The sequence below is a fragment of the Anopheles stephensi genome, chromosome 3 (assembly GCF_013141755.1).
Source record: "Anopheles stephensi strain Indian chromosome 3, UCI_ANSTEP_V1.0, whole genome shotgun sequence".
NCBI lineage: Eukaryota > Metazoa > Arthropoda > Insecta > Diptera > Culicidae > Anopheles > Anopheles stephensi.
The window spans coordinates 20,240,554-20,266,880 of record NC_050203.1 but is presented as its reverse complement, the minus strand read 5'-3'; the positions used below and the strand labels follow the sequence as shown (position 1 = coordinate 20,266,880).

At 47.5% G+C, this 26,327-nt stretch overlaps 2 protein-coding genes across 5 annotated transcripts in view; one reads left to right on the top strand and one right to left on the bottom strand.

Annotated features, from left to right (window-relative positions):
• Positions 1-3,368: 3,368 nt before the first annotated feature.
• LOC118512783 (E3 ubiquitin-protein ligase RFWD3-like) lies at positions 3,369-6,310 on the top strand. The gene is made up of 3 exons (XM_036057696.1): positions 3,369-3,511; positions 3,596-4,486; positions 4,546-6,310. Exons 2-3 carry the CDS (start codon positions 3,844-3,846, stop codon positions 6,066-6,068), a joined length of 2,166 nt encoding a protein of 721 aa, XP_035913589.1. The 5' UTR covers positions 3,369-3,511; positions 3,596-3,843; the 3' UTR covers positions 6,069-6,310.
• A 447-nt stretch (positions 6,311-6,757) lies between these two features.
• The window catches only part of LOC118512781 (neurotactin-like), a 35,812-nt gene continuing 16,242 nt past the window's right edge, over positions 6,758-26,327 (bottom strand). For 3 of the 4 annotated variants that reach the window (XM_036057692.1, XM_036057693.1, XM_036057694.1), the window contains exons 3-5: positions 23,721-23,921; positions 10,690-11,877; positions 6,758-10,612 (exon numbers count right to left, since the gene is read on the bottom strand). In XM_036057692.1, the coding sequence (XP_035913585.1) occupies positions 9,048-10,612; positions 10,690-11,803 (2,679 nt within the window). In that variant the 5' untranslated portion in view covers positions 11,804-11,877; positions 23,721-23,921 and the 3' untranslated portion in view covers positions 6,758-9,047. The remainder of the gene's footprint in view (positions 10,613-10,689; positions 11,878-23,720; positions 23,922-26,327) is intronic. The other variant, XM_036057695.1, reaches the window with a different exon arrangement.

Here is a 26,327-nt window from a genome sequence, read left to right as displayed (position 1 = left end):
CCGAAACGCAACAGAAATGGGTGTCGAAAACGTAGTGCAAATTAATGTGAATGTATTTTTTCTCTTAGCTAGGAAAATTATTGAAAGCTTTAAACAAATAAAGCACTTTTAGTTGAGGTATTTTTTTAAATTAAGCTCATGAAGAATTCGCGGAGTTTCGGATCGATGTGTGTTGCAATATTTACCAAGCGTCGTGTTCAGATTCCAAATTCGAAGAGGGATATAATTGTGTTTTCTGCCCTATTTATAAACTTTCTGAGTGCCCCCCACGCGAGCGACACTCATCCTTACTCACTGTATACTTGAAATATTTCGTTTATCAAAAACTTGACGAAACTAGCTTTCGTCAAGTATGGTGTGACGTCTAAGCGTAAACAAAACATCTAAACGTAAACATACTCCCCCCCATGACAGAATGTCATAACAAAATAACTAACACGCGGTACTAACAGAACGGTTTCGCAACAGGTAAAACGCAAATTTTCGTAACAGGACGAGAGACTAATCCTTTTGCCGTTTTCAGCTTCACTACTGTAAGCTGATCCTCTCCAGGGTGTACAACAATGATGCGCGCCAGTGGCCATCGGGTGATGGGGAGGGAATCGTCCACAAGGATGACCAGTCTGCCGGGAACGATTTCGCACCGAACCGCAACCTTATTGTCCTTCTGCATTTCCTGCAGATACTCAGTGGCCCAATGCTTCCAGAAACGTTGCACGAATAATTGCCAGGTAATCCCCATGTCAGAGCAGTTGGTTGCGATGATGTTTTGCTGTTGCTCACTCTGAAATAACTCAAAAAATTCTTTTAGCGCGTGTGACGAACCTTCAAGTTGTTTACGTTGTCGGAGTGTATATCCGACGGTAGCCCGCGCCGGGCTGTGGAACGGTGTAAAGCGGCCAAGAACCCTGCAGTGGTGAGATCGCTGACCAGCTCCAGGTGAACCGCCTTGGTTGCAAAACAAAAGAACAAAAACAAATAACACTTGGCAGCGGCAGCTCTCTTGTACGTCGGCTTAAGACAAATTGGGCCGGCGTAATCCACTCCAGTAACAGAAAACGGCCGGCTCGGAGTGATGCGTTGATACGGAAGTTGGCCGGTTTGTTGTTGCACTAGGGCGGGATCCTGTCGTATGCAACGAAAACAATTACGGACTACTCCTTTCACTAATCTCCGTCCGTCGAGCGGCCAATATTCTTCTCGAATCTGGGAAAGTAATAGTCTTCCCCCGCCATGCATCAGCTTTTTATGAAAGTGGTATGCGATGAGACGAGCAAACGGATGTTTCTTGGGAAGTAGGATAGGGTGTTTGAACTGGTAGGGAAGCTGTGCAAGCTTCAATCGGCCACCCACTCGCACTATTCCTTCCTCATCGAGGAATGGATTCAAGCGCCGTAGAGGTGAGCGCCGCCCTATAGTTTCTCCCTTTTTCAGCAACCGGATCTCCGATAAAAACTCGTCTTGTTGCGCCAGGATGCATAATGCGAGTTTAGCTGCTTCCAGGAATTTAGGTGTGATCGCGGATGAAGTAACTTGTGACGATTGTTGTGTGCGTGTCCGACGAATTTCAATATCAGCTTGGGCCGCCAGCAATGAATTCGATATTGGCCAATCAAAAGCAGGTAGCCCCAACCACTCGGGACCACAAGTCCATATCGACCTTTTCAGCATGTCCACTGCTGACATCCCACGAGATACCAGGCCGGCGAGATTTGTTGAGCCGGGAATGTGTTTCCACTGACGAGGACGTGAATAGTTCTGGATCTCAGCAACACGATTAGCCACAACGGGTTTCCAGGTGTTGGGTGGTGACAAAATCCAATTTAGCGTGGTAACGTGTACGTTACTCGTCTTCAAACTTAGCCGTTTAGCGAGTCGATCGCTAGTTAGATTCGGCAGCGATGCGCTGTCCAATAGCGCGCGCGCAGGATGAGCAATTCCGAAATTATCAATAATATTCACGAAAGCAGTTTGGAGCAATACCTGCTCGGGTGCTTGCTGTAGTGCTGCTGCAAATGGGGGTTGTGTGTTATCGGTGGCTGTGTGATCGTTAGCGGTGTTGTGTGTGTGATGTGGCGGAGCTGTGTAACTAGGGCTATTCGGTGTGAAGTGCAGTTTTGTGTGATGTGCCAAATTACAATACCGGCATTTGTAGTGCGCCGGACAATCACGAGCCGCATGATTCTCGCGTAAGCAATTTGTGCATAAACGCGCGGTCATCGCGAAACGATAGCGATCCTTAGGCTCCATTCCTTCAAATCGTGGGCATTTTAGCAATGAATGCGAGGAATTGCATAAAATGCAATTTGGCGTTTCATGTGACGTGGTACCAAAACAAGTTTGACGCGGAAAGGTTATTCGCCGCGAGTGACTCAGTTCGTGACCCTGTGACGTATGATGCGCGATGGTGGGAAGCTTGATGCCCTTGAGTGTGTTCGATCCAGTGCTCGGGTGCGCGGTAGGAGCTAGCTTTGCCTGCAGTTGAGATTGGACACGAATCAATCTATTCTCGAAATTCTCTCGAAATGCAGCATTCTGCGTTGTTTCTTCCAGCGTGGAAGCGGAATCCTCTAATTCTTGTTGAACACTCTCTAGGTCCTTGCATAATGTTTCGAATTTTCTTAGGCGAACCTCCACTTGTACTTGATCCCGTGCGTGAACGAAACTATCCAAAAATTTCTCGTACCGAGTAAGGGACGCCAACAAAATTGTCCGACGGGACGCCAAAACAACGGGTGGTACGGGCATTGTGCAATCGTGTGTGTGTATGTGCGTGTGAGTGAGTGACCTGCAGTGTAATGCGTGATGCGGCAAAAAACAGCTGTACGGTGCACGAAAATCCAAACGAAATGTGGTACGACACAGAAAACGGTGAACGATGGGTCGATCAAACTCGCGAAAGCACCAGAAATTCGAGCTATGTATCCTGGTCACGGCACCATGAAGAATTCGCGGAGTTTCGGATCGATGTGTGTTGCAATATTTACCAAGCGTCGTGTTCAGATTCCAAATTCGAAGAGGGATATAATTGTGTTTTCTGCCCTATTTATAAACTTTCTGAGTGCCCCCCACGCGAGCGACACTCATCCTTACTCACTGTATACTTGAAATATTTCGTTTATCAAAAACTTGACGAAACTAGCTTTCGTCAAGTATGGTGTGACGTCTAAGCGTAAACAAAACATCTAAACGTAAACAGCTCATTTTTTACCAAACATTTTCGCATTGTACCGAACTGTCTAAACGAGTTGTCAAGCTTGCACTGTGTGTTTTGTTTCAGCAGTTGGGAAGATGCAGAAAGTATGTAAATTAATGCAAAACAAAAAAACCTACTGCTTTTGAAACCTTTTCTTTCTGTTTTAGGTAAAATAAAAACAATTGGTCGTTTTGTATGGTAAAATAAAATATTCTTCAACGGAATTAATTTAAATTCTTTCCACATCATTTTGCCTGATACTCACACACGATAGCGTGGATGACTAGCTTTGTTGACGAAATACGTTGGAACATTGTAAGTAAACTAAGCTCTTTGTGCTAGGGATTATGTTCTACTTCCTAAAACCGTACGTATTTCATTGAAATATCACGACTCTAGCTAAAATACTGCTAGCTAAAAGCAAAACATAAGCACACCCCTCCCGCAGACAACCAGCACGCGCACAAACGTCAACGAGTCCGTTATTTTGGCTCGCAAAAAGCAGCTGTCACTGTTCTTTGTTTACGCTTTTTTCATTAGACCGTTTGTGTGCGCCTCTTCCGCGTAGCAGTGCGTCCATCTCGATCAAATTTCGGACCACAAATGAAGCACTAGCACACTGTTTTCACTTACTTTTCCCGCCCAGCATGGAGGAATCAAACGATGAGCTGACGGAAGAATCGGACGAAACGCTCAACGAAGATTCGGGCCGTTCGCTATCCCCGACGGAATTCGCAGAGCAATCGGCAGAGTTCAATTTTGACGATGCTTCCAGCCAACGATCGGTAAATGTGCTCGATAACCCGGTGGTACATATGGAGGTGGAGTTGGGGCGCATACAGCAGGGCATGCTATCGCCGGTCATATTGCTTAACAACGTAAACAACCTACCGGAAGTGCAGGCCACGGTTGAGATCCGCACGGAGGACGGTGGGAATGGCGACGAGGAGGAGGAGGAGGAGGATACGGAATCCATCCCACTCGGATCGAACCCGGGTGCGGAGGTGGATCGACAGCCATCGAACAACGTGCCGGAAGTGCAGGCGACCATCGAAGTCCGAACAGAGGATGGCAATGATGATGAGGACACGGAACCGATCCCGTTGGGATCTGCTCCGAGCGGAGGTTCGAGCCAAGCTACGCTCGGTGGTGACCGTATAAACGAAGGGCAGGACGTGGAAGAAGTGGAAGTGATCGTGCAACGACCATCCGGTGCGGATGCGGATCAACCCGTTGTTCTATCGGACAGTTCACCAAACCGTTCCGGCGATATGTTTACACCACGGCGAAGTTAGTTCTTTAGACGACCCCTCACAGAGTGCATTTAATTATCCTCTCTTCCTTTTTAGAAAAACGGAAAAGAAATGCAACCTCACCGGTACAGATCGCCAGCACGCCAGCCCACAAGAAGGAGGAAGACGAGGAAGGACTCCTGTGTTCGATCTGCCTGGACGAATGGACGCTAACGGGCGAACATCGGGTGGTGTCGCTAAAGTGTGGCCACCTCTTCGGTATGTCGTGTATCAAGCGCTGGATGCAGGACAAACCGGCCGCTAGTCGCAGCTGCGCCACGTGCAAAGCTCGCGCCACGATGCGTGACATACGCTTCATCTACGCGCGCTGCGTCAAGGCGGTGGACAATACGCGCGAGGAAGAGTTGCTGCAGGAGCTGAGCCGCGAAAAGCTGAAAGTGATCGACCTCAACATAAAACTTTCGATGGTAAACGCGGAACTGGCACAGCAGCGCCAGATGGTTCAAATTCTGAAGCTAAAGATCGATGCCAACAGTCGTGCCGATCCGTACGGTGATAAGCGGCTCGATTCGCAGGCCGAACGGCGCGTTAGTTACAAACTGTTTTTGGAGAAGAACATGGAGATTACGCGCGAACCGGGCTGCCGAGCGTTGGCCTACTCGGACAAACATCAGATGTTGCTCATATCGCAGAAATCCACCCAGCCACTGTTTCCCGGCTATTCCATCCGGATGGTGCAGGTGCCCGAATTTACGGCTAGTGCCGGTGCCGCTTCCATGCTGGTATCGTCCCGTTCCGTGCGTGACATAGCGATCGACGCATCGGGCGATCTGTTCGCGTGTGCAACGATGGAGAAGAGCGTGAAGGTGTTTTCCATCCAGAACCGTACCGTACAGTGCACGATCACGCCGAACCAGGAAGGTCCGCTGTGGTCCTGTGCGTTCGACAAGGAACGGTCGAAGTTTCTCTACCTCGGGTCGCAGCGTGGTTCGGTGTACGTGTACGACATTCGGCAGCCGGATCAGCTGCTGGAAGAGTTCCGTGTCGGGCACGTGCAGCAGGACTTTACGGCGGTTGTGAAAATCTGCCCCGTAGAACCCACGTCAACGATCCCGTGCGGTGGGTTTCTCGTGTGCAAACTGAAATCCGTCTGGTTCTACGAGTACACGCCCACCCAGCAGGTGGAAAGCCATTTGCTTAACATCACCGGTGCGTTTACCGCCATGAGCTACAACCCGGCCAGCGGACTCATCCTGATCAGCGTACGGCCAACGGTCGACAAACCAACCACGATGGTGCTGGCCTCGCTCGAGAAGCTGGACGGTGTGTTCGCACTCAAGACGCAGCACACGTTCGAAGGATCGCGCGTCCAAACGGTCATGTACCGGAGTGCCCAGGTGTACCTGAACGATGCGGACACGCTGGTGGCGTCGTACCTGGAGGACGCGAAAATGCTTTCCACCTGGTGCACCAACAGTGGCCGCCGATGGTTGCAGCAGTTACCGATGAGCGAAGGTATCCTCGATATCTGCCCGATACTGACGGCCACCCCGGGACGGACGTATCTGGCCGCACTAAGCGAATGTCGGTGCCGCATTTACCGTCTGAATAGTGAGTGAGACTGAGGCAGTGCGCGAGCGTGCGTGCGTGTGTGTGTATGTATGTACATTTGAATAGGGAACGAAAACGGGTGGACAGAAATTCCGAAACGGTGTCATCCGGCGCCGGCAACTGCCATTTTGTATTTTGGGGGACAACATTTTGATTGTTTGAAGCTAGGCGCGATTGATTTACGATTTTACCTCTCAATAAAATGGAACCATGTGTTAGTTTAAGGATAAGGAAAACGAAGAACAACAAACGACCCCCGCTGTTTTAAACCCCGTTTGAAAGAAAGATGGCGCGTAGCAGGCGTTGAACGGAGCACTGACATCCAGGGCTGTCAAACCATGGCTGTTCAGCGTACAGAAAGAAGCGGACTGGCCGAATGAGCGGACATGAATACTAATTTTTAGACCAATGCTTCATGCCACACTTGGACTGAGACCTATCGGTTCGGTTATGCAATATGACCTACTGTGAAGCTACCCATTAGTTCAAATCTCATAAAACCAGCGTTCACATGTTTTTAACAATCGTCCACACTAAATAAACAAAAGTCAACGATTGCTTCGATTTTTGTGTATTTCGAGTCGCCATATTGTTTTAAGCAAGTGGATAGTCTGAAAAACATTACAGAACAATTTCTACAACTACAATAAATGCATATTTTCGGATCCACTTACAGGCACAATAACTGCACAAACCATTTCCAAACAAGGGTGTATATTTTTACTTTCATTTCATTTGCTTTAGTTTGCATGCTCCCTAAGACTTTACACATTTGCAGGCCTCGTTTTCCTCTACCCTCGGCTAGCTTTCTTCTGTTTCACGTTGCTTCATTATTCTACTGCACGCTCTGCATTTGCTTCTCTTGTTTTCTTGTACGCTCTTGTACTACTATCCGCGCACTTAGTATCGCGCTGATGGGATTTACTGTATGGAGGAAAGTGAACGGAAAAAAGGTTGTATTTGTATTTTCCACAAAACGGAACACACAAGGAAGGAAAGAGCGAGATTATGTAGTACGATGGTTAAAAAAATAGCAGAAGAACGGCACAGCTTGAGTGATCGTACGAGGATCACTCAAGTAAATGCAGCCGGGGATTGTTGGTTGAGTATTGTGTTTTTGCTGTGAACTCTCTCTCTCTCTCCCTCTCCCTCCTTCCTCGTGTATATAGAGCCCTCGCTAATATAGTTATACTTCTAGGATTCTTAGTGCAACACTTACACAAGACACATCTGATCGCCGAGCAGGGAGACACGATCAGACATCTTTACTTTTTCTTTTAAATTATCGCTCAGTAAATAGACGAATGGACGAAATGGTACAGAAAACAAAATAAAAAAAAGAGGGAAAATAAAACTAAACGCTAAAAGGATTTTTGTTTGTTTGTTTGGAGGCATAAAAATACACGCACAAGCCATATATGGGACTGGGGAAACTGTGGGTTTTACACAATACTTGCGGGTCCGCTGTATTATGCGGCTGGGACATAAAATAGCATTATATCGTAATTAAAAACTACCAAATAGAATATAAATTACAACAAATACACGTAGGATGATGTGTGTATGTATGTGTGGATCTCGTCTGCAGGATGTATGTATTATCGTTTGGATGTGTTTCGCTTCCTCCTCCGCATCTTTTTATCCTTTCCCTAGACAGCTAATCACATCCGGTTCCGGAGCTATCATATCATATGCTGATCCTGCTCCGATCATTCCACCTTATGCTTCTCTTTCGGCTTTGTTTTAGGTAGTGTACAGTTTGCTTTATGCTTACATATAGATATCAGATTAGAGGCTTTCACTAGCGTCTTCACTAACTCTCGCTCTCTCTCTCTCGTCTTTATATTTGTTTTAAGGTCTTATTTTTTCCTTCATCGTCCATCCTGCACTTTCATTCATTTTGCTACTATGCCCTTCTCTCTCTCTCTCTCTCTCTTCAAGTGTGTACAAAGTTATGTCAGTTGTATGATTTATGCTTTAAAAAAATTGAAAAATCCCCGCCTACTGGGGTTTCTGGGGACAGAGTTACCTCGCTGTCAAATACGGTAGCAGTACAGTAACAGCCTTTGTTTCTGTGTAAAAGGTTCGTTTAATTATTATCAAAAAGCCGATTAGAAGCGAGCAAAGAAGGGTTTTCAGCTCTAGCTCCTAGAACTAGCAGAAGCGATAGCGATTTTACGCGGAACAAAATAAATTATAGTATATTCAAAAAGCTGGAGCTGGAGTGAACCCGTGGCAGGCGTGTCAAACCCTAGATCGAGCGGAACGGAATCGGTTGAAATCTGATGCGCATGAAAGGGAGATGAAGATGATGCTGAAGACGGCAGGTTGGGCCACCGTTAGAATACTGTACTGTCCTTACGTTGAACACTGCTAGCAGCTATTAGTATTATGTTCTAATCATGATCCCACTAGAACAACAGCACTATCCAATGGGAAAAGTGTGTGTGTGTGTGTGTGTGTATTTTTTTCTTATCAAAAGACTCTCACACAGCGCCTCCGGTGGCTAATCGCAAAAACTTGCGCTCAGTAAAAAACGTGGACCATCCCCTACCGTTTGTGGTCACTGCTAAAAAGCGCTAGTTAAAACATGGTTCCAAAAAAACTTCCCGTACGCGATCGTGTTTTTTTTTTGTTTTTTGTTTGAGCTATCGGATTCCGGGATTTTGGCAAGTTACGGTGTCGTACCTGGCTGCTGCTGCTGCTCCATTATGCATTTTAGAGGAGTATCGTGTATAACTGTATATAAGTGTATATAACTGGTCATGGTCGTAAAGATGACACTTAGCTGCTAAGAAGAACGTCCGTATCGTCCTTGTTCCCTCTTGATGGACTACGGCGAATATCATCTCACCTAAATCCCAACCTATTCCCCCCCCCCCCAAAAATTGGTGAGGATCTCCGGAACTTTTCGCGTCCACGTGGCTGTCGTTGAAAGTTTTTGGTTAGCTCCCGTCGCTCCATCGTTTCTGGCACACACGGACACCTTAATCTAACCGTGCGTAACGCGGCACCACGTCGTTCTTGATCCAGAACAGGCAGTTGTCGGTGTTGTACGTCGGCAGCGCATCCTGCCCAATGTCGAGCAGCTTTTTCCGCAGCTCGTGCTTAATTTCGCCGTGCGACACGTAATGGTAGAACAGCTGCTGGATCGCCGAAACGTACCGTCGCTGTTCGGGCGTTTTCGGTTCGTAACGGCCCAGGATGGCTTGCACATCGGAATCGACATCGGCGATCGCCAGCTCGCCGCCCGTTTGTGATACGACGTAGAACTGAGAGCTTTGCAGTTTCTGCGTGATCGTCAACAGCGGACAGATGGTACGAATGTCCGATACCATCGCAACGAGTCCCTGGTAGGTGGCGTTATATCGGCGCAGCGCTTCTTCGGTAAGTCCAAGCTTGCCGACGACACTTTCGTTGACGTGACGCGTTACCAGCTCCGGTGTCCAATCGGTGTACTTCAGGTGAAGCTTGGTGTTGTGCGCTTCGTGCGTCGTCGACCCGATCACGTACCGTACGCTGTTGGAGACGTCCGCACTCCACACGTCGGCCGGATGCTGCTGCATGATGTTACCGTCCAGCACCAGCCATTCGTGCCGTGCGGTTGCGTTTTCGTCCGCTGCCGGTAGGTCCGGGAAGGTACGGCGCCACACATCCGGTACCGCGTCCAGAATGTCTTCGTCTTCCTTCTCCATCAGACAGTTGGTGTCCTCGCAGCGGACCTTGCTCATGTACAGTGCGTTTTCCTTCTCCGAATCGGCAAGCGGTTTGCCCGGGAAGATGGACGCACTGGATGAGATCCAGGTGCGGGCGAACAGTTTCGTTGTCTTGTTGGAGGATGCGAGCGCAGTTACGATCGTACCGCCGGCCCGGTGTCCAAACAGCGTCACTGACTTTGGATCACCGCCGAAGTGAGGGATGTTTAGCTGGATCCACTTGAGGGCGACGATTAGGTCGGTAAGGCCGTAGTTGCCGGAGGTCGGTGGGTGAGTGCTCTTGGTAAGCTGCTCCAGTGCGAGGAAACCGAACACATTCAGCCGGAAGTTTGGTCGCACGAAGATAACGTCACGTGCGCGAGCGTAACGGGTAGAGGGACGCAGCTTGCCGGGTGAGTCCCCGGTGAAGGATTCGGCACCGACGAGGACAACCACGGGCAGAGGATTGTCGTAGCGTACGTGCGGGGTAATAACGTCCAGCGTGAGACAGTCCTCCGCACCATCAACCTTCCCGTCGGCATAGATCTGCCAGCAGACGGGCGTCGAGTTGTGTGCCTTAAGCGTTCCGTTCCAGCAATGTTCAATGTTCTCGATCGGTTGTGCCGCCTTCCAGCGATTCGGACCGACCGGAGGGACAGCGTACGGGATGCCACGGAAAGCGAACGAACCATCCTCGAGGATGCCCTCGACGCGTCCACAGTTCGTTACCGTCTCGATGTACTTTCCATCGCGGACCGGAGCCGTGATCGGTTCGCTTTTGCCCACGAACGTGAAGGCGATGATCAGCGCGACTAGGATCAGGAAGATCACCACACCAGCAATGATGGCGATGTCATCTGAAGAAGGGAACGCAAAAAAGAGCACATTATAGACGAGTTCCCCGGGAGGACTCTTGAGGTGTTAAAGTACTTACCAACTGAACAACGGTAGGATTGCACCCGCTGCAGCAAACTACGCTCCTGGGCATCCTCTTCCGCTTCGGCCGCCTTATCCTTTGCCTCCTTATCGTTCGGCTTCACCAACGCCTCCCCATCCGTCCCATTCGCACCAGGCTTATCGACCGTATCCTTCGTGTCCGCATCCTTCAGCGAATCGTCCAACGTTTCCATCGACGCTAGTCCGGCCCTGTTTTTCGGTGTCTTTCCAAGCTCAATGTCATCGTCCGGATCACCGCTCGCCACCGGTTTGAACCGTTTCGGGATAATGGAAGCCAGCGGAACACGTAGCGCCTCCAGCAATCCTTTCCTCGGTGCCTGCACTTCCGGCTCCTCTTCCACCGGCTTCTTCTCCTCGGTACCGTCAACGCCCGCCTCCTCCCCGACGCTCGGTTTATCCGTGGCCTCGGCCGTCACCTCATCCTTCTCCTCCTCTTCGGCACCCTTGTCAGCGCCCTCCCCGCCAGCAGCCTCCGTCGCCGGCTTCTTGGCGAACGGATTCCTTAGCTTCAGATTGGCAAAGAACCCGCCCGCCGTTCGCTTCGGTTTGTCCTCCGCACCCGTCTTACCATCCTCCGGCTTGGTACCCTCCTTACCCTCACCACCACCACCATTCTCTGCCCCACCATTCTTCTCCAGCAGCTCATTATCCGCCCCGTCCGCTTCCTTCGGTTTGTCCTTGTTCTTGTTGAAGAAGCCGGGCAGCTTGAACGCACCGGCCGGCACCTTCTTCGGCTTTACCTCGCGCTCCTCCGCCTGCACCTTGTTCGGTTTGTCCGGTTTGCCCGGTTCCTCGGCCGCATCCTTCTTGCCCTCCTCCCCGTTCACCGCCTCCTCCGGTATGTTGATGATTTCCTCCCCGTTTGCGACATTTTCGCTGCTCACCTTCGTTTGTGGCTTATCGTCGGTGGTTGGTGTCGGGACGGCCGGACGCTCCTCCTCATCGGTGGTGCCCGTGTTGCCGAGCAGTTTCTCCGTCTCCTTCGGCTCTACCTCCGCTCCGTCCATGTTCGGTTGAGGTGTTTCCGGTTTTTGCGTATCGTTTGTTGTTGCCGCGGACGGTACAGTTTCCTTCTCGTCGGTTTCACCCATTTTGTTTGGCGCGCTTAGTCTACCCCGGGCGTTTCGCTCCTTTGTTTGCTGGTAGTGTAAAGCGTTAGCAGCACCTGCAATGGAAGAAGAAGAAGTAATCTCATTAGTATATTGACACTCTGACAATGGGCGGCTCAACAAAGCCAAGAGCGCCCCCTTCACAAGTAGGGCTGGCGGTAAAATCTTATTAATGTCCAGCGTGTCCTCAATTGCTGAGCTTGCAATCTCGGTCAAAGATTAGGACACCTATCCAGCCACTGTCAGAGCCTGAGGGAGCGAGAGAGCTTTATGACTTTAACGCTCAATAAAGGTTATAAATTGCTCAGATTTCATGGATCGGTCATTCAAATGTTTCGCCTCCGATCTGCAAAAAAAACAAGGTTAAGATCCTTAAGGCTTTTAAACTGCCCGGCTATAAAACTAGAACTCCGCTCCATACGCCAGCAGAGATTGAGGCAGTCATAACCTTTTTACGCGATTAAACTGGCCTCCCCAACAACAGGTGGTGCGCGTGTGTGTGTGTGTGTCCAGCCGACTTTCCTTCCCCACATTTTATAGCCTTTTACGGTCCGTTTCAGTGTAGAGCAGAAACAGCTGACCTCGATCGATTTTAAAGCCTCTCCCTCCAGCATCAGGAAGCAGCAAAACGAACGAGTTCCCGCTTCGGGCTATTCTGGTCGCAGGGAAGCTCCCGCTAAACCTTCCCAGCAATCGCAATTTAAATTCTCGATGCCCTCGCGAGAGCTTGCTCCAGATGTGGCCAGCAAACCATCCCAACACCGATCGACGGTTCTTGACCGGCTGATGCAGTGGTGGTGGGGTGGTCCAAGGCTTCGTTCGCAAAGTGGAACCCATAGGAAGAGGTGCCTGTATCGAAAGTAGGTAATGGAAGATCATAATTGTTCAACTTCGCCATTACTCGCAGCATGTGGCCCCGATTCGGGAAGCCGGTTTTCCCCCGCTGACGGCGAGATACCGTGCGCTGATGTCCGGATTCTTTACCGAGTGTACCATCACGCGGGCACCGTCGTAACACCTGATCGGCCAGATCATTCGCCAGAAAAGCAAAACAACGGCGGATGAAACTAGTGCGCCACGATCCATCTGATCTCTCAATCGTGCGCAGCGATTTTCCTTCGTTTCGTTCGATCGGTTTTGGCCGGGCTTTTACAGACCACTTATGGTGCGCGGAGATTATAAAATATGCTGCTCACGGGCATATTTTTTTTTATTGCTGTTGCTTTCCGAGCGCGATTAGGTTTCGCTGCTGCGGCGAATGGAGCACCGCCAGCTTTTGCGCATCCAATTCCGGTCATTCGGTTAATATGGCAACTCAATTACTGGCTCAAGCTTTATCGTGCGTTTAGCAGCCACCACAGACAGAGTTAGGCCTCCCGAAATGCGATGGAAAATTAAGAAATTTTCCACCTCAACTTCGAACGCTCGAGAGACTTTCTAAAGTCTAAAGAGGAAGCGATTGAGTAATTTGTACCTCACAACATCTGAACAGAGGAGAAAGGCTCACATCCCAATTTGTTACTCACAAATCACGGGGCTCGATCTGTGTGTTAATTGATCGAAAGGAGAAAAAAAATCTCACACTTGCACTCGTGATCAGCCATGACAAAAGGGCGCTTTAATTGAAACAAATCAAGGCCCGCTGCTTCACGCCCTCATAAATAAATATTCGAGCCGCGAGCATTCTTCATATGCCGGTATCTTCATACGGTTGATCCAACTAATTCCCTTACTGATGGCTCATATCACGTTCAGATTTATTTACGATAGCCCAGGAACCATTGTATCGACCATGTCCATCAGTAGCATCCGAAAAAAAAAATCATTTCTCCTGGACATAGAATTCTTGGCCTTCCCTCCTTTGACCGGACGAACTTCGAGGTGGAATTTCTGACATTTTCACAGGCCAGTGCCACAGCATGGCTCCCCGCCCGAACTCACCGAAATGCTATTATGTTTTAATTAAACTGTCCAAACCTCCATCAGCAGTAGTGAAAACGCAGTGTCCAGTGTGTGTGTGTCACGCCCCAAAGTGTGATCTTGTTGAATGGGGATGGGAATGCTGGGTCATGCCGGCCATTGGATGCTGCAACAATGGCGGTGATGTTCAATTACTCGGGGTGCCGATGGAGCAGCGAAACCTGGTCGAGGCAGGCGATTGTTCAATTAGAACACAATCACGAGCGGTTCGAAGGCGAAGTGCATAATTCTCACGGGGCTATTCGTGGCGCACCGTCGAATGAGAATTTGTAGTTCCGGACCGACTCAGACAGGGACTCTATTTCGATTCAATTTAAATGCAAGAAGAGATGTAGTGTTGACATGATATTCGTACGGGATATTGGATGTTTATAATGATAATGACACGCTCATTATACTGAGGTGGCTTCCTATGAGACATTAAGGGACATTTCTAAGCAATGCCAAGATTTGTATTGCTCATAAAGCTAGCCTTATGACTCAGACTTCAGATGCAAAAAAATATAATAGTCCACCATCGAGTGACTCATGCAAATGTCCCCCATCTTCCCTTCAATTCCTGTCCACAATCTGGTGAGATAATATCCCATCCCCGGCAGCAAGCAACTCACAGGGAAAACAATTCCCCCGAAAGCATAACCCCGAATGTCCCACAACAGTCATAGCCGTCAAATTTTGTGGTTTAGTGCTCGGTTCGGGCTTATTGTCATAACGCTCGGTACTTCTTCGAGACCGAACTCCGAAAGTGCCGACTTTTCTAACCCTTTGTTTTCTTTCCGAAAACTCACCTCCCCGCCGTTCTGCCAGAAGTAATAAAGTTGAGTTGAGTTCCATAAAAGAAAGGCCGAAACCGAACCACCCCGTCAGGCGTGGTTATTCGACGACGACGATAATGGCGTTGACCAAAGTAAACAACACATACTAAAGTACCCAGCACGTTTCCCATTGCAAAGTCCAGCCCGGCCGGAACTTCACCACATGGTTTAACCTCATGGAAAAGGGTTAATGTGGTCTGTGTTCTTGAAGATTGAAACCAGACTAGAAAAGCAAAGGGCCTCCGTGTATGCAAGATACCCTTTCGGGAGGTTCTCATCTGCTTTTATGATACCTAAATTGTTTCCTTGTGGGTCTACATCAGGGAAACTGGCCAGTAGGCACTGCAGCACGGCGAGAAATTGGTGGGAAAGATTTCAATCTACAAGCAAACACCAGGTTCTAGGCCTTTTAAAAGGTGCTGGAATGACGGTGATATCTATCTCTGGAGGGACCGATCGACGTACGGCCATCAGCATAAGAAATCAATTAATTAATCCTTCCACACAGAGGAGAGGACACAAAGGTTGGTTCTTGGTTGTCATATAAGCGAGGGTAGGGTGCACATCAAGATACATTAAAATGAGCAACATCCGGATACGGCTACACTTATTCCCGAAGATCAAGTTGCTCGAGGTCTTGAGGAACTTCTCCCCCCGAAAAAAAAACTTCCCGCGTAGTGGACATAGGGGTGGTCGTTTAGAGTCCGACTATAATTCTGATGCTTAATTTGGGAGAATATTTGATTGTCCACAGCGTGCGGGAGAAAGTTCCGATCGAAATATTCTTTAACTTCTCCCAGTAAAGATGATGAAGATTGTGCGTTAAGCTACCCACACATTTAGTTTTCTCTGGGCTACAATTTATGATTTAAGGAAGCTGTGTTGGGTCTCCACAATCGTACCGTGCCCACGGATCGATCGATGATCAACTGTACGATCGAAGGGGAATGGGAAGCCGACAGCCAGGAATGCAGTCACAACGAATCACAACCCAAAAAGGATGTAAGCGATTGCGTGGTTGGGCCACGCATGCTTTCGTGTGTAGGAGGGATGTTTCCACAATTTATGATCCTTTTTTTGTCCCTCTCTCTCTCTAGGTCTCTTCTTGAAGGGTTTTTCGGTACTAAACGACCGAACCAAACCCTTCGAAAGTAAACCTCCAAGAACGTTCCTAACATGGACGAAACCTCAAGAACGAAAAAAAGAAACGGGAAGTGGACGCAAACGAGAGCAACGAAGAACACGATCGTATCCGCAAGATCGAGTGTTGAGGCTGTGTTCTTTTTGGGTGCTCTTTCCTCTGACAGTGGCGTGGCTCAAACCAAGTACGGGAAGGCAATATATGCGGTAAAAAGAAGAAGATTGTTAGTCACTCTTGTTTGGGTGTGAACTACATAAACAAACATTGGAAATTTATCGGTCTACATGACACCAACGCAAAGCGCTGGCTTTTGGTCGGTAGACGAGCGCATTCGGGACGTCTTCTTCATCTCCTGAGCGAATGGGTTCCAGCGGTCCTTGCAGACGTCTTCTTCATCTCCTGATTGTGGTTTGCGTTCGTACCTTCAAGACGGGGTTTTTTTTACTCCATTGTATTTTTTAGTTTAATCGAACCAAATAAAAAACCAGTCAGGCATTAAATTCGGTGTTAAAATTGTCCCGGAATCGATCCAGCAATTAAACGCTGGAGTAAAAGCCGTTGCGACCCACCACACTGCAGTACAACCGTCATTTTTTAAACACCCTTTAATGTGTCATAAAAGTTACACGTTACCACGACCCCGGTCCGAAACAAAACGCAGCCGATTGTATCGCTTTTTTGGGAGGGAGGGACTTTTTTTTAGTCACCGGAAACCGGAACTGCTACCTTGCACACACACACACACACACAGACGGTGCACTCTTCCGACTTCCGACCGATCCGTTCTCGAATGGTATCGATTCGTACGGCTTTAAAACAAAAACCGACGCTGCAGACGGAAATGAAAGTTAATTGAGTTGGGAACACTCGGCCGGGGTTGGTTTGATTCGCCGACGCCCGATTGTTTGCCCCTTCCGAAACACGAGGCACAGGTGAAGCAATCAAACAATCGATCGGTGGCTAACCACATCACCATATCTGGCACCAGCCGGTAAAAAAAAAGCTGATGGAAAAAATACGCTAAAAATAACCAATCCAGGAAGTTAAGCTTATTCTAATGAGCAACGTGAGGCCACACTCGGTGGGGACTGCGCTACCTATCTCGATGCGGATTAATGTTGTCATCGATCAAATCGCGCAACCGTCAAAGCGACCGTTTGCTGCACAATCACTTTCCACCATCTAAACGAGCGAGGAATCATAAATCCACAGTTTTTCCTCTCCCCCAGCAAGCGATATCTGGATAGAGCCCGGGAGAAAAGAAAAAATCCACAACAAGGGGAACCAACCTCGTGCAGTTCGTTAGCTGGTGGGCAGAAGCTCGCTCGGCCACATAATTTATGTGTCCCGGGGACCTTCGCAGGCTAGATGTTATCTTGCAAGCCGGGAGGATGGCACGCGTGCCATTCGTGTGCTCCGTATCCCTCGTCAACAAAGTGACAGCCGGGGGATGCGTGTTGGTAGTGGCATTCGCCCTTAATTACCCGCCCGCCGTACGGCAGCTAGCGGAAGTTGCGGGTGTTCCTATGCACTTTCCCAACAATTACCGGCCGAGTTGTACCGAGCCGTTGAATGACGTTTGCGTGTTGACACATCCATCCATATGCTACCCGGTACACCGGATAGCTTGTCACTTCCAGATCGCGCCGAGCGATCAACTAGATCACCACCCAATCATTAGCTATCACGCTACGTTATATTGAGAGAGAGAGAGAGAGAGAGAGCGAGAGAGAGAGAGAGAGGAACTCGGTACAGCTTGGTGAGCTGTTTATTTTCATTAGTTCACCACTGTAAATAGTGGCCGACGTGTCTCCGGCGAGGTGCGAACCGATACTTAACACACGAGTCGAGAACAATTCACTTCACAAGTGGGGCTAGCAACACTCGTAAATAATGCACCCCAACAAGACAACTCTATCCACGCGCAACACACGCATAGTCGGCGGATGCGTGTCATTCGGGAACAAAAACCCTTCTTGGAATGCACTTAACGGAGCATAGTTGGCCGTGATGTACTTCCTTTGCCCAGCAAATGGAGCGACTTGGCAGACCATCGAAGCTGAGCTGTGGTGGGTGTTGGAGTGGTAACAGTGTACCCTTCGCGGTAAGTATGCCAAGAATTTGACAATGACTTCTTCCTTCCTCTGATGGATTAAATGGCTCTGTAAACTAGTGCCACCCGAACGAGTGGCATTATCTAAATGAGACTTTAACGGCACTGTTGTGGTGTGATTTGAAGTTGGTGGGCCGTTGGTGGTTGAGACGGCGATCGTTAAGATAGATTTTGTTGGAGGAAGAATAAGATTTGTTGACTAATGAAGAGAAGCTATATCGTGTACAACCTATGCAATACTGAAAGCTGTAAGGTTTTAGACATCACATTTAGTGCTTCCAAGTTCAAGATGTCTTCCAAAGTAAATCCCAATTCCCGGCTATTCCCAATAAATCCCAAGAATTTGAGAATGACTCTTCCTTCTACTCCATTAAATGGCCAATCTCAACCAGAGCTTGAACTGAAGAGTTGTAGAGAACATCGAGAAGAACATTGAGCCCTAACGATCGTCTAAAGAACACTTCAACTACATTAAACCCACCCGAGACATAAGCTGATGATTCAACGTTCAATAGCTACCCCCGTACCGTTCGGTTCACTAACGGAGGGAATTATGTCAGGTGCAGCGTAACGTAAGAAGCGTCCCATCCTGGTGCTCACCTGTGCACCAATTTTCTGGGCGGCGTTCTGGCACGTCCCAGCGGCAGGAACCTGCTAGGGCATCCTTAACCATCCAGCGCCTGTAATTGATCCATACTCAAAGCAGTAGGTAGTGCAGGTATCAAGTTTCAGCACGCCAAACCCTCGCGATAAGCGATTACAACCGACGGGGGAAATAGCTGACTTACCACAAACGAGCCGATGGAGTAGAACGAAAGGGGGGCGGCCGGAGACCCGTATTTTGTTTGGTAATGCAATCCCACTTCCGATCGGTTTGCGTGCGCCTTGTAGTGGGGGCGAGCGGCTAATAAGTCGGCTGTTTTTAAGTGAAACTTCATAAAGTGAAGTATGTGGAGACGGTGAAATATGATCACTTCGCAAAAGGAGAAGCGTACCGAGCTGGTAGCCGTAAAGGTAATAGTCGTTGCGGGACCATGCGGAGGGGAGAGTTGCGTTTGTAAGGTTTTTCCCGCCATTTCGATACTTCGATGCAGCTGAGTGTGCACACACTGGTGGCGTATTTTAGGGACACTGTCGGCGTGAAAGTTTTGGTGCGTTCTTTCGTACACTTGTCAACAAATTAGATCTCATTAGAGGACTCGTTTTGTTGTGCAGCGCACAGTGACGTGTGCTGACAGCGAAAGCTTTGTCACTTTATCACTCATCGGCGAGTGGAGTTGGGCTAGCTTATCGGAGGGCTAGATCTGAATGTCAGCGCTAAGCCGGTACACTGCACCGTGTGGGCGAAAGTGTGAACCCGATTTATCAACCCAAAGAACAAACGACAAACGCAGGAACATCACCCCAACTTGGAACCAAAGGAACCAACAAAAAAAAACGTTATTTTTGTACCGTCGGTAGCGACACCACAGCTGACGACTTTCCACGCCGCCTGGCCACGACGACGAGACCGCCCAACTGCCGTTGAGTGAAATCCGCCTGACAGTTAATTTATTTTGTTCACGTTCGAGCTTCAGCTGTTAATTTGAAGCAATTAAGTGGTAGCCCGTTTTTTGTTGCTAAGAGTTAGAGGGTTAAAAAAGGGGATGTTGTACTCACGATTAGGGCCCTTGTTAAGTGGTTCTTATTTTGTCGATCATTTAAAATGTAATTAATAATTCAAACGAAATAACGGTGGCCTTATGGTTGTTTTATAGCAGGAAAGCAATGATTTTACAGCAATCACTGGTCTAGCATTGAGTATCTTCTGATCTACGCGATCTTCTGATCGTAAGCATAAATGGGCGAAGCATCTCTTCACCAATGGGCCCACAGGCAAAGGTGTAGTAATCGGATCGGAGCCCCAAATCAAAACATCGTTGAACACAAAGCACAAACAAACGTTATCGACGGCAAGGAGTATCGTCTTACCAGTTAACCAAGCCGCCCACGGTTAGCAGTGACATTGCAGGGAAGATCGTTTCCAGACTCTCTGCTCAAAAATTCTTAATAACCCTCACCTTCAAACCGTGCCAGTGTCTGGCTTGTGTCTTTCCACACTCGCCAGCCGGTCCCGGCACGCATTGCAAGCTCGGATTGCCCGGACCGTCGTGCCCCCTGGCAGACTAAATCCATATGTTTACTTTCCCCAATGCCTGAGCGCTGAGTGCAATCAACCTATCAAGCTGCAGCATCGTAACGCACCGCAAGATTTTCAACGGAATTGTACGACAATGATTCATGCCGTACTTGTAGCTCCCGTGACGCCACCACGATCGTCGCCGGTAGCCGAGTTTTGAACCTGAAGCGTCAAATTTATCTCCAGCAGTATAGTTTCTGACCCGCATCGAGTCTCTCCTCCAGTGTGTGTGTGTTTTTTTACTGTTCTTCCTCCAGCACTTGGGCTGTAGCTTGATTCCATCCCTGATCCACCCGAGAAGATCAAAAACCCGGAGGCGTCGTAAAATAAATCAACTGGGTAAATATCGTCCGCGATGCAGCTCACGGTCAAAGGAAGCGCCAGAATAATGTTGCTCGAGCTGGAACACCGTCCGTTCGGTTACATCCGATTCCATCCAGCGAAGAAGTGCAGCAGTGGAACCCAAGGCAGCTTCATCGGGGAGGCTTTAATTTCTGCTGCTGGACCACAGCAAGTGCAATCAAGTGCAGCGAGTGAAGGAAGGGAATGAGAAAAAATATTGTAATTTATTGCCTGTCGGTCAGTTTTGCCATCGGGTTGAAGCCGAAGCCTGTCCGCGCAGGGATTAATGCTGTCATGTGCGTGTTTACGTGGATGCTGGTGTACACGTTGGTAATTGGATTCGTCCCCATCGTCAGAGCATGCAGCTTGCCGGACCGGAGGCTCTTGACGGTTGGGACTGCCAAGGCGTCCCCAAAGCAATTGTCATTGCTTAAGATCCACACGGCTTTATCGGCTCTCGGACGGTGAAGAAGCCCGGGTGTGAAAGGCTAATGACGCTTGGAGCTGGAGACGAGCCCAGTCAAACCCGACCCAATGCGGCAACGGTCAATGGCACAAGTTCAAGCAGCAGCAAGATTCGTAAATTGAATTTTATTAGCATCAACGGCATCCCATCATCTTCAGATACTCCCCTTTTCCCCCATCACATCACTTCTCCCTCCTCCGGTCCGGTACTCATTCTTTTGTTGCAAATATACACTGCGCAATGGAAACGGGATCATTCATTCATTTCCTGTCCACGAGCATGAGGATGTCTTCTTATGTTGGCAGCAAAAAGGGATTTGCATCCGTCTCGAGTGTGATCGACAACAAAAGAGAGAATGCGTCGCGCCCTCCGTCAGCCCACCACGGTGGATGACAATGGATGACGGGGGAAGCTGAATGGAGCTCAATGGCCAGACCGCAGGCCCTCCGGCAAGCATTAATGCCGCGTGGAGACGGTTCATCAAATGTGGACGGGATGCTTTCTTGCGCGGTTAAGGTTGGCAAAGGAGGATTCGCCGTTTGGGAGGGGGGGTTGGGTGAGTAAACAACGAGGCAAAAAGATGCTCACGTGACAATACGGTGATGAAGGGCTGATGACTTTTTATGAAAGAAACGAGAGCTATAGTAAAAAAAACATTTTTAAGGTTTTTGCATCGCAATGAGCAGCTGTACTATTCCTTAATAAGACATTTAATAAGCCGTTTTATATCCCTTTTTCTAATGCTCAATGGTTCTTAAACCTCGTATAGCCTTGGGCAGCTATTTCTGATTTATATGGCCATTAATTAATCCGTAGCTGGATAGTCATTCCTTCGAACGGATTGCACAACGCCTAAATGTATGCCATTGCCATGTTTTTGCCTATTTTAAGTAATTCTTGAAGATTAGGGGAGTTGTTTCGATATTTTCTGACTGAATTTAGATAATCCAAACAGCAAACGGAAATTTAGTTGATCATCGAGGTAAATAATAAAAAAAAAATCGCTTCATATAGAGATCATATAGATGCCTAGAAGCTTGTATTAGCTGTCCTGTCACATAAAAATGAAAATAGTATACATTTGGGCGTCTCCTCTATAAATTAAAAACCCATTAACCGTTTATCAGAGTATGACAGTTTCTTCTGCAATCTAGTACAACTAAAATCAATCGTTCGTGTTCATAATATTTTAAATATTTAACTCTTCGCTCTATTAGCCTTCATTGCCCAATAAACATAATCCATTACCGTGTTATGATTCTACCAACATGACCTATCAACCACATACTCAATACATCATACAAGAAGAAACATGTGTTTTCGTTTAAATTAATCCACAAATTCGAAGAACCCAACACGAGCGACTTTTTTGTCGAAGACACATACAAAATGTGTTTAAATGCCACAAACCAACACAAATGGCACTTAAAAACGGAACTGTCCCTCTATCTCACTCTCTCCCTCTCTCTCTCTGCTACTTCACTCTACATACTCAAGCACAAAATAAAAATTAAAAACAAGCGGAGAAAATTCTACGTTGCGGAAGCGAGGCAATGCCGATTAAATCGGCGGCCTGGCTCTACACGTTCCCCATTTCGTGTGGAGGAAAAAAGGTTTTCCCGGCTCGGTTTACATCGTCATCGTCGGGAAGAGTTCGTACGTAGTTTTCTGGCTGCTCCGACCCCAACCGGACGGAACAAACGTGCGGTCGAAGTAAATCATTATAATTATGCGTTTTGATCGTCCTACGAGGGTTTTTCTGCCCCCACGAACGTACGATTTAACTCGAGATTTATGAGCGATGCACACATACGTATTTGCTCGACGATTGTTTCGGTCGTGCTCTCGCTCTTGCGGGCCTTTTCTTTAACAAACACATCTGGATAAAGCAAACCAAAAAGGGGTTCCCGCCTTCATTCTATCTAACCGCTCACCCTCGCTAGATTTTCGCTTGCAGATTGGATACAATTAACATACGAGATAAAATATTAATTTTGTTTCACACTTTCACCCCCGGTGCTCGTTTTACCGGATTTCGACCCATCAAGGACACGCATCGAATGTGCCAAAGGATTCCCGAAAAAAAGTCCTGCTAGATTTTCTAGAATTCGTGGTTCGCTCTACCTTCCTTGAGGACTGTTACGAGCCATTGTTTTGGAAAGAAACAAAGGTAATTATGGCCACGCTAACAGGAAAAAGTATATTTGGAGCACCGCGTAATTATTCTCGTGGTCCACCCGACCAGCTTTTACTCCACCAAAAAATGTAACGGTCGTGTGGTACACGTGTACAAGTTCTCGCGGGCGGCATGCTTCTCATGTTTGGGCTCACGGTCTACCCGTTCTGCCTTGTGGTATTGCGTTTAAATTGTCGTGTACATAATTGAGGAGAAAGACATCCAGAATCGGTGGGGGGAGCCGAAACCTATGGTGGAAAGCCTATAATCATGGCCCAACGGGGATCTTCATCAAAGAACCCGGCGATAAACGCAAGCGAAGCGGATGAGAGACAGAGTACGGAGGAGCGAGAGACCGGGAACGGACGCGCGGAGTTTGTACAATTGAACAGAACTACAACGTGTTTTTCATAATGACACGGTTGTGTTTCATAATCTTTTCCCGAGAAAAGCCTTCCTCAACACAGGAATTTCGGGCGTTTAACACCGAACCAAACGCACGTGATCGTATGGGAAACGAGTGTGTAGTAAAAATGAGTTTGAACCCCGAAAACATGGGCATAGCACGGGCCCGAGTTTGCCGGTTGGTTTACGCTGAGTCCGCTGCAGTGCTCTCGTGAAGCAACCAGCGCCCGTAATAATTGTTTTTCCGTTTAAATTACATAAAAGCAAAACCGGCCGGCTTACCTGGTCGTGTTTCTATGTCGTTTGTACTGCTAGAAGAGTTCGGGCTTGAAAACCACCCGGATTCACACTTGCCCGGAGTATGTTCTGGGGACGTTAAAAATGGTCTCCACGGCTTTGCGGCTAGCGTTGGTTCGTTGGATGATGGTGGTCTGTTGAAAGTCTTGCCTTCAACCGACTCATCAAGCGTGTGAGGGAGCTGATCTGTTAAAAAAATACAAAAATGGAGAGAGAACAAAGGGTAAATAAATGTTTTTTTTTGTTGTTGTTGAATTGATGTACATAGGAATGGGATGTGATTTTTGTTGTTAATGCAAATTTCATTCAAACATTAATCGTATGTGCATTATGAGAAATTAACGAGTTGCTCGTTGCACAGGGAAATGGTAACTGCTAATTGATTCGCTTTTGTTAAGATGAAATTGAATCAGATTAAGCTTTTTGATTGTATATTTAATTTTGTTTCATTAACGACTTTTATTTTATATTTAACGATTTCTTTTCCGTTTCAGTACATTTTTCATTAAGATTTTGATGATTTTTTTTATCTAGACGCTTAGTATCTGTCATTAGTATCAGCCGCCAGCCAAGGTGTATAGACACTATGCTGCATCGATACGTTTAAAAAAAACATCAATCTATTTTTGACGTTTAAAAGCATTATTTTTTGTAGACTTCTTCTGCTTGCTTTGCCTAACGGCCTCTTTAGGTCACCTGTCATTTCTGGCCTACTAGACTTAGTTATGCTACATAGTTGGATAGCCAGTCCACACTGTGAGGGAACGACCCAGATGAGATTTGAGCCCCGGTCCTGCCTTTCAAAGTTATCCCACTGATTAAGAATAGTATATTGGTTAGAGTATTGTAGATGAGAAGATAGGGCTCACCAATCAAACGCTTCTCTTACGCACCTAGCACAGTATGCCCGCGGACGAAACCTTGATAATATTTTGTAATAATTTTTAAATTTAATTTAATTTGTAATACTGGTGGCAAAGATCTGTTAAATAATCGCCAAAACAATGAAGTAACTATCATCAGCTCAATCATACGAACAAGGTGTATATATACAGCCTAGTGTAGGCGCCTAGAGCATGCTTTGATAGACGTCAAACAAACATTTGACATTGATGACACTTATTCAGTTTGACATAAAAGACATGTCTGTTCTCTTTTTTTCCTTTTGCATTCTCCTTTGGTAACCGATTTTGTTTTTTTAATCAGTTTTCTCTACAAAATTGTAAAAAATTAAAGATGGCAATCAAAAAACCCCTAAATAGTATCAAACATTCTAATCACGACGATTATATGTTCAAAATGCGATTGCATGCATCAAGCAATAAAGATGCAAAACAAATAACAAAAACAACACATAAAAAACAATCTACCCCACCCGGCGAGCTCCCGGCAATCAAAACTAAACGATATTGTCTAATTTGTTTGTATAAAACTTCCTTCAACGAAACAAAAACGAAACCCTCTTCTCATCATGTAAAACCTTTTACGCGCTTCTCCATTCAAGAAACGGTTGAGAACTATAGCAGTATATATTGCACCAAACGCCACAGGACTGTCCGCTTCGGTTGGATAGGAAAATTGCACATCAGCACGCAATTGGCGAATGGTTGGTGTAGAAGGAACTTTAGCAGAAACCCCCCTAGCCCTGTATCCGGTAGTTGTTGTGGGGGATTTATACGAGTTAACTTGGCTGTGCTTCGGGCGGACAGGGCGAGCGAAACAAAACTGTTTCCTACCCGGTTAGTAATGGTGACGACGATTTCCGCACACGCGAAAGGTTGCTGAACTAACTCAACCCTAAACGAAGCTCGCCCTCAACCCTAACTTCTACCCTCGTGCATGCATGAGAAGCTTCTATCCGGCGTTCTATCGCTAGTGGCATTTTAACTGTTATAGTAAAAGGTTCGAAATTTTTATTCTTTTTCACTTCAAACTGATAACAATCTGCAGCAAAAATGGCTTAACTTGTCTTCATGCTCGCTAGCCCAAAACGGAGCACTAGCGTCAATCTTAAATCTGCTTTGTCGTTGCACATTGCAAAAGTCTCTTCCATGCGCTTCCAAGGGGCACCAATTTAGGTCCCATTGTTCTGTGCTGCAATTAAGTAATGTTTATCTATCCGAACCAAACTACGAACAGCAAGACAGCAAGCAAGGGCCCGTTGCCGAGAAGCGTTACGGGGTTCTCTGGGTAGCTTAGCATTTAACGCTTCTTCCGCGCTTGCATTATGCACGCCTTGGGTTGGATAATCTCTCTCTCTCTCTCTCTCTCTCTCCAGCTAAATGAGGAGCAAAAGACAAAGTAAGAACGATAAAATGCACTTACAAGTTTTCCATTTTTTTCCAATCACGACCCAAAAGAGTCTGGTCTAGTCTGGGTGCATCGGGAATAAAGGATGCACCACCAGTAGCAGCAGCAGCACCACAATCAGACGCCATTATTTTGTTCGTTTTTCTTTGTGTCTACAAAGTCTACGAACACAGAAGGCACACAAATATAGGCGAGTTGCGAGATTTTCCCTGTGTGCCTAGCTAGTTTTGGTTTGTGTACGCTTCTTAAGGCTTCTCTCACTGGTCGCCTGTTTTTCCGATA